The sequence below is a fragment of the Ovis aries genome, chromosome 19, assembly GCF_016772045.2.
Source record: "Ovis aries strain OAR_USU_Benz2616 breed Rambouillet chromosome 19, ARS-UI_Ramb_v3.0, whole genome shotgun sequence".
Taxonomy (NCBI): Eukaryota; Metazoa; Chordata; class Mammalia; order Artiodactyla; family Bovidae; genus Ovis; species Ovis aries.
Window position 1 is genome coordinate 50,965,671 of NC_056072.1, and position 12,168 is coordinate 50,977,838.

The following is a 12,168-nucleotide window of genomic DNA, read 5'->3' on the forward strand; positions in this document are numbered from 1 at the left end:
TAAGAGGCCGCTCTCCGCACCGCGTGAGGCTGCGCTAAGGAGGCCTGGGCAGGAGGCAGAAGGGTGCTGAGACTGAGCTTCAAGCCCCGGCCTGCCCCAGCTCCAAGGCTAGGCCGATCTCCGGCCCTGGCTCCGCCCCACATGGAGGGGCGTCTGAGGGCGGGGCGCTCCGCCCTACACCCCAGGCTCTTGCCGCTACTGCAGCCCTACGCTCGGCCTCTCTCCTAGGCAGAAGCGTTCCCTTTAAGTCTGGCCAGGAGGCAGCCTTAACTCTCGCGGGATTCGACGCACCAATTATCGCGAGAGAGGCTTTCGGCACTCATTGGCTGTGAGGGTTGAATGTAAGATGGCGCCCAGGGAGCTGTGAGGGGAAAATCCTGTCGGTCTTGGAGCGGCGACGGCAGAACCGGGGCCCCGAGCGGTGCGGCGGGGCCGGCGGGTAGAACGGCGGCGGTGGCGGCGGCGGCGACGTCGCCGGGTGAGGACTCCAGTGGGGCAGGGATGCAGCGGGGTGCGGGCCTGAGACAGCGGGCCCACCCCACACAACGGCGGGCGGGGGCGGGCGGGCCGCTGCCGCTGGGCCCAGGAGACCTCGGGGCGGCTCCGGAGCCGAGAACGTCCCTGGGCTCGCGCGCCCCCGCCCCCTGGGTGGGGGAGGGGCGGCTCGGGGATTCGGGTGGGCGCGGCGCGCGAATGCGCGCTGGTGGGCGCGCGCGGCCGGGCCTGTTTATACGCTCGGGCGCGCGCGCGCTGTGCGGCCCTCCCGGTGCGCGTGGCCGCTGACGTGCGCGTTCCCGGCCCGGATATCTCGGCTCCTGGAGCTGCAGCCCGTGGGCCGCGGCGGCTTCCTGGGGCGCGCGCCCCGAAGTCGAGGGTCGCGGGCAGGCGCGCGCCGTGCTGTTGGGTGGCGGCACCGGTGCGACGGCGCGCAGGACACCCAGCTGTGGGGAGGGGCTGCGGGCGGACGGGCAGCTTGCAGTTTAAAGAAGGTTGTGGGTTGGACCCTTCCAGCTCAGGTGACGTCCCCGGACCGCCGGGGCCTAGGCCTAACGAGATACCAACCTGCTTTGCGGGCTAGCTTGCGGCCCCGCTCCTCAGCGAAGTGGGCGAGATTGCTGGTACTCTTCAGAATGTGGTGTCCCGAGGCCCATGTGCGGGGTGGGTGCTTGGAGGGTGCTGCCCTGATTCTGAAACCGATCGCTGTTTGTCTGAGGGCAGCGAAACCCCTGGACTTTTCTCACCTTGTTTTGATGCTTTGTGTTGGAGAGGGAAGGCAAATCCTAGAAGGCCCGTCAGTGATACCTGTTTTCTTGTCATTAGAAAGTAATTCTTCATTAAAGCGCAATTCTTACACGTCACCTCTGTGCGCTCCGGAAGGGGATCCGCTTCTGTGGACGCTGTGAAACTACATGAGCTCTAAAATGCCGCTTTAAATCCTGAAATGCAGCCTTTTCCTCTGTGTGGTTGGGAGGGGCTTACTTGTAGTCTGTTAGGTTAAAGGGCCCGCTATTGCTCAGCCAAAAAGTTGCCCAGAACAGAATTGAACAACCCGAGTCAGTGTTTTGCCTTCTTTCGTAATTCCAAAGATCCTCAGCAGAAATTCCTGAAATCTGCCTGGAAAAGTCGCTTTTGATTTCACTTTAGGATTTCAGTCCTTTTCAGCGTTGTTTCTTCTTTTTTTTAAATCCCTGTACTGTGTTCTGGTTCCAGGGAAAATCTAGGTTTGTGCAGAGAAATAGACTCTTTTCTAAGTCGGACTATCTGCTAGTTTATGTTTTACAGGCTTGCTTCATTAAATTTAAGGGAAAAGAAGCTAAGAGGAACTAAAATTAGCAATCAAATTTGAAAATGATGGGGGTAGTTTTTCCTAATATACGAGATATTATCTGTAAGAACAAGTTAAAATTTGAAAAGAGGCTGGGGATGGAAGGACTTCTTTGTTCTGTCTTCTTCAGAATGTTACAAGTCTTAAGAACTCAGGACAAGCAGCAGAAATGTATGCACCGTGGTGACTGGTGAGTTAAAATTATTCATATGCTGGGAATATGTGTGCAGTGTTTTTCCTGGTAATATTGAAACATTACAGATCCTACCAATCATTCTGGGTACTGTCTGCCAGAAACGACTAGGTGCTAGAAAATTGAGTATGTGGGAGAACTGCATCTTTGAATCCAGCCAGTTTGCTGCTTGGACAGTTTTTTCCTCTTAAACTATATCAGTGCAACTTTCAGGCTTTAGCATGACAAGGCATCACCTTTTCTAAGGATCAGAATATTTCAAAGACAAGCAGCCAAGTTTAGCTAGGATACATTTAAAATATTAATATGCCATTTAAGCCTACTTTTTCTGAAATTTGTAACCATTGCGTTTGAGGTCTGCATTGCAAATTGGTGTCTGTAGATAACACTCATAAGCTCATCAGCCACAATCTCCCCATTACAAGATGCCCTGCTTCCACTCCTCTGTGATGCATAGCTCGTGTATGTCTCCATGAGCCTCTGCCTTTCCACAACCCCTTTCCACACGTGTTGCTGTTTTAAAGAAAAGATCAAATAGTGATTGAAGTTTCCTGTACATTTGAATTGCTCCAAAAGGTAACCAAAGTTACCAAAGTTAGGGGCTTTGGGTGTGGCTGTCCTCCATCATGACAACTTCAGAATCAGTGATTTCTTCCTTCAGGCTTGCATGCCTTCTTTAAGTTGAATCAAATACTAGTTTGTCTTTGATGTGCCATGCATCTTGCTTGTATTCTTTTTAAATGGCCAGCCTCACTCTGTAATGATCTTTTATTTCTTTGCTTCAGAATGAAATGTTAAGTGAACTCCTGTTCTTTTCAATTTCATTATAGGTAGTTGCCCTGCATTTTGTTCCAGATGTTTTAAGTCCAGGCTTCACTTAAATGCTTAGCTAGTTTTTTCCTGTCACATTGCATTGTGACTTCTAATTGTAAGTGCATGAAGAAATGATAATTAACCCCTTGCTTTGCTGAAAAGGGGACAAGAATGGTCCTTTGCTGTCACACTTTAGGCTAGTGCACAACTGTATGTAGAGCTGTTAGGCTGTGTCAGAAAGCTCTTTTTTTTGCACGTGTATGTGAAATATCTTTCTATACATATTAATTCAGTTGGTCTGTGTACAATCTAGTGAAAAATTTTAAAGTGAACCACTGTGTAACTAGCACCTCTTCAAGAGATAGAGTAATGCCGGCACTGTTGAACCTTGCATGAGTCCCTTCTGGGTTATAGCTTCTCACTCTCTAGAGACAGTTAGTATTCTGACTTCCGTGATAATCATATTCTTTGTTTTTCTTTTTACTACCTTTGTATCCCTCGACAACATAGTTTTATTTAATTTTGAATTTTATATAAATGGAATCATGCTGTTTTGTGTCTTTTAGCATTGTGCTTGTGCTTTGTGTCTGTCAGCATTGTGTGCAGCTGTAGTTCATTCATTCTCATTTCTGTGTAGTAGTCTGCTGTTTGAACAAACCATAATTTATTCATTCTATTATTGATAGACATGTAGATTCCCTTCAGTTTGGGGCTGTTAACAATGCTGTTATGAACATTCTTGTTTATGTGCCTTTGTATGGGTGTCTGTCATGTACATGTAGGGATAGAATTGCTGGGTCATGTTTTCAGCCTCACTTAGATAAGGCAAACAGTTGTGCCAGTTTGCATCTCATCAGTCGTTGGTAGGAATGTGAATTTAAGTTCCTGGTTGAAAATGTGTTGTCCAAAACTAGATCCATAGTGAAAATACCCCTAAATGAGGAGTTTCTCTGTCTAGTGAATGTCCTAATGGGCTAATTTCTATCACAAACCCTATGGTGGATTGATATCTTTAAGAATAGAACAGTGTCTCCCAATTTCCTTCTTTGAAATGATTCCTTAGTTGTTAATTAGGACAAATGTGACTGTGACTCTTGACTCCTTAAAATGGAAATTGATTTTTTTTTTCCTTTGGAATGTGTTCTTCAAACCAGAACTAAGCTATCAGGATCCATTGCTAGTAGATGTGAGCCTTGAGAGGGGGCCCAGAAGCATGATCATTGGGTAAATAGGAAGAGGCAGGGCTCTGAGGCAGCTCTGAGCATCTTAGTTGATCACATATTCAGGACCCACTCTGCAGAGCTGCATAGGGGAGTCAGGAAGAGCTATCAGATTTGAGGTCACTCAAGAAGGGGTGATTCCCCTGAGCACGTAGGCCTTTCCGTGGTACCTAAATAGGAAAACAAAAACAAAAACACCAGCAAACAGGAATGTAGAATTGTTGCTTTGGAGTGACTTTTTCCTCTTGTGGACTAGAAGTAAAGTAATTGGAATAATGATAACTGTGGTATACTGAGGACCTGCTCTTAGTTCTTGTAGAAGGAAGTACAGGGGAAATAACCCATAAAAATATGTGCAGTTATAGGGAAAATTTCCTGGGTCTGTTGATGGGGGGTTGGTTCATCTGTTTATTGTTTTGCAAAGCAGCTGTACTTATTCATTCAGAAGCAAATACTTAGTTACAGACTATCTCAAAGAGCTGCAGAGTGTTTCCCCCTACATTTCTGACTTCCAAAAATTGAGAGTACTCAACTATCCCTCCAGCCTCATGTTTTTCAGAAGTATTTTAGTTAATCAGTTTATTTATTGCTCCTCACTAAGTCTTTGCCTTGAAGCTAATTAAGAATCTTGTTTCTCTGGGAGTTATAAATTGTTGTTTCATTAAGTTTATCCATTTTTCTTTCTCTGTTACCGCGGCTCAGCCTTTTGTATCTTGTGAGCAACATCTTGAAGCTAACAGTCTTCATTATTATGCAGACTTCTGTAACTTGATGGTTTTGTCTTTCAGAGTTCCAGATTTTGAGAGGGAAAAAAAATCAAACTATGATCAACCACAATTGTTTGTGTGTCTCTTACTGTGGTATAACCACTGTACAAAAAACATTATTTTTTTAAACTGCTTTTTTGATTTAATACAAGTTGTGGAAAATGCAGGAGTGTGTTAAACAGGAAGAAATTTAAGTCCTCCGTTATTCCACACCACCCAGGCATAGCTGCTGTTAGGCCATTTTTTCTTCTTAGGTATATAATTAAGCCATACCAGGATACATAAATACAATTGTATGAGCCTTCTTTTTCACACATAATGTACTTTCTGTGTCATTAAATTTTTTTAGTTTGAAACCACACATTTTGGTTGTGGGAAAGTAGATCTTGTAAGTATTAACATGCTTTAAAAAAAAAATTTTTAAGTTACTATGTTACAGAAAGATCTGCTGAATCAACAAAAAGCTTGGAAACAAACAGACCTTCTTTATATGAATTTGGTGTATAATCATAGTGGCATTTTAAATCATTGGGCAGAGAAATTTCAGTAAATCAGTAAATGATACAGGGACAAGTTGTTGGGTCTTTGAAAAAAATAAACTTAGAGTTTTACCTCAGATGATGCAAAAGAAATTCTGAATGAATCAAAGCATTTGATAAAAGATATCCTATAAATTAAAAAATTGTGGGTGAATAAGTTCATGGTAAAGGTGGACTTTTTCTGAGCATAAGAACAGAAATATCACTGCTATTGAGAATTTCTTTAATCTGTCTCAGCGTTGTGTTTAATCACTGTCTGGTCTCAAATATGTAAATGTATTTCTGAAGGCTTTTTCTCCACCCCCTCTAAGCAGTACTTTTGTATCAGGTCAAATGCTGACTTAGTGTACTTTCATTATTGGGATGTGTTGTTGGTCTGGTAGATAATGCCAAGTGAGCAGGTTAAAAGGACAAGAAATGAAGCCTTGTGTGTAAATGAGCAGATTGAAATGTCGTTTCAAGTTGGCCTTTTCCATTATATAATTTTTAAGTTCTGCATCGAATCCATTATTTGTTAATATTCTTTAGCTTCCTCTGATTTAGTGGTTCTGACATGATTCTGTGGACTTGTATAGCCAGTGAAGAACTTGCTGGGAGCTTAGTGGAAGGAAAAAGCAATAGGAATTGGAAGTAATGGCTTCTGCTTAGAGCCAACGATAGACTCTAAGCTTGAAGCACTGCAGAGGGTTTTATACTTGAGAGTCTCAGCTACTTAAAATACATGGCTGGCTATAAACGAAAAGGTGATTTTGTCATAGGATTTCAAATATTTTCATAAGAACAGAGAAGAATATAATGAACTTGTGTATAAACCTTTATCAACATTTTCTAAGTTTTATAGAATTTTTCCTAATTAAAACTGTTGGTGTTTTCTTTTTTTTGATGGAAGCTTAAAGGATGAACTTTGAGGCTTTATAGCAGATACTCTTCCAAGGTTTTATCCCATTCTTTCTGAGAGATGAGTGTTTTATTTGCTGTCCTGCTCAGGGAATAAATTTATATTTGGACTGTTCTTGTGGTGAAACTGATCGTGACAAAAACTAAAATATGGCTAGCAGGGGTTAGTGAGAGGAAGATGTTTTACATGCCCTAAATTTACCTTTCCTAGAGGATAGATGAGTGTTTAAAATTCATAGATCAGGAAACAGAGGTCATAGCACACGTAGCTGGTTTTACTTTTCATTTTATACCTTCCTATACGATTTGAGCAGTTTTCCTAAAAACAACAGATGTGTTTCTTTCACCCTCCCCCCTAAAGCGTCTGCCTGCATTGCAGGAGACCAGGTTCGATCCCTGGGTCGGGAAGATAGCCTGGAGAAGGAAATGGCAACCCACTCCGGTACTTTTGCCTGGAAAATCCATGGACGGAGAAGCCTGGCGTGCTGCAGTCCATGGGGTCACAGAGAGTCGGACAGGACTGAGCGACTTCACTTTCCTTTTCTAAAAAACAAAGACAAAAAATAGGAAACAAAACCAGGTGGAATTCTACCCTGAAAACTGAAGAAAGCTTGATTCTGGGAAGAAGAGTTGGTATAATTCTGCTTGTACTTAATGTCAGACTTCAGAGGAGGTTTAAGGAGGTTTAAGCCTCCTTGATTACTGAAACTTGAAAGAGTGAAGGGAAACAAGGTCACTCAGAAAAGTTTGTGGACTACCTTTACCAAGCAGTATTTGTGTGAAGGTTTTCCGATTCTGTAAAGGTAACTTACTGTGTTTCTTTGTGCTTGTTCATACTTACCTTCTCCCAGATTTGAAGCAAGAAAAATTTTTTTTTTTTTTTTTGCATGATTCTCTATACTTCTTAAAAAATTGCTTTGGTACAATAGCTACCATTCTAGCAAAGACAGTCTTTACATTTCAAGCCATCTCTTTAAGTATTTTACGTGAATACAATTAATTATTGAAAAAAATGAATTTGGAGAAGTGTAAATTTCACTTGCCCCTGCTGGTCTTCTGTAATGGAGGTGAAAAACTGAAATATGTACCAGCATAGTAAAGAACTGGTAAATGGTGGTTCACACAATTCTCTCCTTTATCCCTTTTTGAGCAGAAGGTTGTATGTAATTGAGTATTAGGGTCACATACTGTGAACTTTGTAATGTTATTAGATCTATATTATGAGAGAGGCTTCCTTAGGAAGGAAGTTTCAGTTATGATGCTCTTATCAGAGGGAAGCTTTGACACAGTCTGTGCCAGTGTGGTTAGTGACTGTGGGTCACCTATGCTGGAGTGGCCTGCTCTGAATATGAAGTGCTTGGCCTTGAGTGCGTGCATGCTGTTGCTTTAGTTGGGTCTGACGCTCTGCCACCCAACGGACGGTAGTCTTCCAGGTTCCTCTGTCCATGGGATACTCCAGGCAGAAGTACTGGAATGGGTTGCCATGCCCCCCTCCAAGGGATCTTCGCAACCCAGGGATCAAACCCATGTTTCTTAAGTCTCCTGCACTGGCAGGAGGTTCTTTACTGCTGCACCACCTGGGAAACCCTGATGCTGCCCCTGTTTTATGTGCCATGGGTGTTATTGATAGCTTAATCTTGAAGTCTCATAGCAGACCTCCTAATTATCTGTTCTGGGAAAGATAACTGAGAGTCTCTGCAGCAGAGAGAAGGGAGACCTGGGCAGGAGAGGTGGTTAGAAGAGATGAGAAAGGGACAAATAGGAGTTAAATTTCACAAGATAAGAGGCCATCAGCAACAGCTTCACCTTTCACTCTGCTGACCTGTACTTGGCATTTTCTGTACTCTGTTGTGCTTGGGGTTTCCTGACTCCCGTGTGGAGGCTTCCCTGAGAGTAGTGGTCTAGGCCTTTTAGACAGGACGAGGTATACATAGTATGCTTTATTTACGGAGAAATATATTTGCAATGTATTATGGACCTCATAATAAAAGATCTGTTGCTGAGATCTGTTCTGTTTGAAAGTACCTGAATATAATTTGTATACTAAAACAGCATCCCACAGAAGTATTACCAGTGTCAGGAAATTAATAGCAGTATGGATCATATTTTTCCTTTGGTCTCTTGCCCTGGATGTATAGTTTTTTTTTTTTTTCCCTTCAAGGTATAGATTAACCATTTACTAGGGGAAAGCATAACATTTTATTATTGTAAGTTATACATGTTACAGAAACAAAGAGTCATAATCCTTGTTCCACATTGAATTCCAGATGCAACAGATAAGTACCTACATGTGTCAGCCATTCAGAGAGGACCAGGATACAGTCTTGTCTACTAGAGTTTAGAGCCAGTGGAAGATAATAATGAGAGGATCACTCACCCACTTTGTGTCTCTTAACAGAAGACAGCATCTGGGCAGTGAAAGACTGAGATTTCTATTCTGATGGCTCAAGGGAGCAAATCACTTTTCTAGACATTGAGATTGACCGAGAGTCTTCTTTTGGGCAAAGAGACTCAGTTAGTTTATGTTACTTTGATATCCTTTCATTGCTTTTGTTTCGGAGGTGATAGTGGTCACGAGAGAATGGTATGAAAGCAGCAGTACAGGACACGCAGCATTCATGGATAGATTGCGTGGTTGTCCCCCAGCTGCTTGAGGGCTGTTATCCACCCTTGTACCCTAAGGTAAACACCCTGATGAAAAACTTGCATAATTGATTTCTGAGTTTTAGAAGTGACCTAGTTACTTAAGGTACCATTCAACTTCCTTCTCCTACATATTTAAATCGTATTAGTTAATATTTATATGGCACTGTCTATGTCAGGTACTTTTGTAAGTGCGTTACACATATTTAATCCTCATGTCTATGGGGCAAATATTATTTTAATCCTTCTTTTATAGACAAAACCAAAGTTAACTGACTTGTCCAGGATAACACAGCAAAGGAGAGTTTGAGCTGGGTTTTAAACCCAAGAAGTTTGACTCCAAAATCCATGCTCTTAACCAGTAAGCTATGCAACAAAAGAGTGTGAGCACTTTATAGCAAAATGAGGTTTTGTGGTATTTGGGGGAGTAGAAGAGATGAACACATCCCTTGTGTCTAGGGTCATGCCACAGCTAGGTGGCATATGTGTCCCTTCAGTGTAAAACATAGTTGGCAGTGGAATTGGAACATATTGGTAGGAACCCCAGCTCCTACCTTCCTTGGAGTCTTCTGATGGTTGCAGAGTAGTGTTGCCTGTGGCTTTCACTGTCTAGTGCTTGATTCTGCAGAGAAGATGGGATTGGCCTGGCCAAGTGCTGGTTGGAGAGTGTGTTTTCAGCCCATTTCATCCAGAACTGTGACAAATGCTTTTGTTTTTTGTTTTCAATATGATAGTTTGATTTAAGAAATGTTAATGGAAACAAATTTCAGGTGCCAGTAATTGAAAAAAAAGGTTATTTAATAAAATTATACTTTGGATTCCTCATGTATGCGGCTCTCCTGAATATTCCACTCCAATGCGAGAATGGTTGCTCTGTGCATTTCAGTATGTTAAAACCATGGCATAGTTTTGACTTCTGTTCATTTGTTTTATTCCTAGGAACCCTAAGGACTCTGCAATATGAATAATTCTCTGGAGAACACCATCTCCTTTGAAGAGTACATCCGAGTGAAGGCGCGGTCTGTCCCGCAACACAGGATGAAGGAATTTCTGGACTCACTAGCCTCTAAGGGGCCAGAAGCCCTTCAGGAGTTCCAGCAGACAGCCACCACTACCATGGTGTACCAGCAGGGTGGGAACTGCATTTACACAGACAGCACCGAAGTGGCCGGGTCTTTGCTTGAACTTGCCTGTCCAGTCACCACGAGTGTTCAGCCTCAAACCCAGCCAGAACAGCAGATCCAGGTTCAACAGCCACAGCAGGTTCAGGTAAAGGGGAAATCACTGTTGAGGTGCATTCTATTGAGTGGAATTTGCCATTAGGGTTTTGGTTAGTAGAGCATCACATCTATACACAAATGTCAGAGGTTATTTTCACTAAGAATATTCTATTTTTCGAAACATTTTACACAAGGGCTTTCATCGTTAATGCTAAAAATATTTGGCACTTCTGTAAACTGAACTTGCCATTTGCTTTGGAGAATTGAATGGTACAGAAATGAAGAGGTCTTGTGGGACTGGATTTGGATATGTCCCAACGGCGTGTGACCAAAGCTTCCCTTCTTGTCTGTGTCACCCTGAGCCGATCAGGAATATTGGAGGGCTCATCTTAGCTCATTACTAAAAGCAGGATATTTGAAACTTTTTTTTTTTTAGTGGAAAGACTCTTATATTTTAGTGACCTTCATTTAGTTGTATAGTTCCATGACTCAGGTCACCTGTAGATTTCTAGGCCTGCGCTTGATATAAGCCTCAAGAAATAATGCTAATTGATAATAAGCTTACTGAAGAAGGAGAAACTTAATACATTTGCTGAGAAGATACAAGTTGTCTTCTTTAGGGAGTCCTTGTGTGAACTGACTAACACTTTCACATGTGAAACTGAAGGTCTCCTCCAGTTACAAATGCTGCTTTCTTGCTACTATCTACTGTGGTTGCGTATCACTTTGCCCTTGATGATTTCTACCAAGAGAATAGGAAAGGAGGTGGAACATGATGGAGAGGCCGGGTGTGAAGAGCTGTGTTTGGTAAGATAGAAGACTTTGCTCCTTAGCAATGTAAGTGGGTGTATTGGAAGGACCTGAGCTTTGGAGTTGCCTTCCTGGGTTTAAATTTGACCTGACCTCCTATTTGTTGATATGATCTTAATCTTCTTAGTCCTAGTTTTTTCATGTGTCGGTAGGGATAATACCGTTCAGTAAGGCTGAATGAGATAGCAGGAAAACATCGGGCACGTGGAGGGATGAAGCTGTTAATTCTGATCTTTATGAGAAGGGAAGGGTACAGGAAAAGTAAAAAGAGAAGCCTGACTTCTTGGTTTAAGAAATTATTCTAAAAAAAAGTATTGTGTTATTTACAGCTTGGATCTTTTTCACAAGATTAAAATAGTCTGGAATTTGACTTTAAAGTGTTTTTTGAGACTTTATATTCAAGATGGCTAATTGAGATCACCTATTAGCATCATCATTGTAACCCAAACCTCTTGTAAATGGACAAAGAAATACAGTAATAAATCCATGAGATAGGTTCCAATGTCATGGACTCAGATTTTCCCATTCTTAGTGACTACAAAGATACTTAAAAAGTTTTTTTCTATCTGTGCTGGAAAAAAAAATGCCATCAAAAATCCCACGAAAACTTAACTTTTAGAAATTGTGAGTCACTATATTGTACACCTATATCTTATAAAATTATATAGTAGCTATACTTCAGTAAAAATAATAGGGAATGATTTTTTTTTCTAATCCACTAAATCTAAGAATTTGCCACAAGAGAGGAAGCAAACAGCATCAGGTGATAGAGGAATTCATGTTGGAGAGAAACTTTTACGAAGGATAGAGCAGTTCTTAGGGTCCCCTAATCTGAGAAGCTGGAACTTCACCAAGGACTTCAAAGCACATTTATATGTCAGTGTATATAATGAGTAGATACCAGGTATAGGATGAAAATGGCTCTACTGATCAGTGAGGAAAAGATATATTCTATTAGTAGAGTAAGGCATCTACTCCTCTTTTGGAAATAAAGTTGGATATCTTTCATAATAGAAATTAGGTCCAGGTGGGTTAAAGAGTCAGATGAAAAGAAAGCAATGAATTATGAAAAGGCAGTATAGAAAGTTTTTGTGATTTTTAGGTTGTGAAAAGCCTTCCTAAGAAAGAAAGTAAACTCTTAAAATAGCTTTTCTCAATCTTTTTTTACCCTGAAAGAATCTTTGAACTAATTCTTAGGTCTCGGGGAACTCCTGCATAAAAATTAGTTGTATATACAGCTC

At 41.9% G+C, this 12,168-nt stretch overlaps 1 protein-coding gene across 6 annotated transcripts in view; it reads left to right on the plus strand.

Moving 5' to 3' along the window:
- The first annotated feature begins 321 nt into the window (after positions 1-321).
- The window catches only part of QRICH1 (glutamine rich 1), a 42,433-nt gene continuing 30,586 nt past the window's right edge, over positions 322-12,168 (plus strand). The window contains exons 1-3 of one of the 6 annotated variants that reach the window (XM_042236238.1): positions 322-478; positions 1,956-2,015; positions 9,837-10,166. In XM_042236238.1, coding sequence (XP_042092172.1) covers positions 9,858-10,166 — 309 coding nt within the window. In that variant the 5' untranslated portion in view covers positions 322-478; positions 1,956-2,015; positions 9,837-9,857. Of the gene's footprint in view, positions 479-810; positions 1,159-1,955; positions 2,016-9,836; positions 10,167-12,168 lie in introns of those variants that run through there. The other 5 variants (XM_042236236.1, XM_042236237.1, XM_027957660.3 and 2 more) reach the window with 5 other exon arrangements.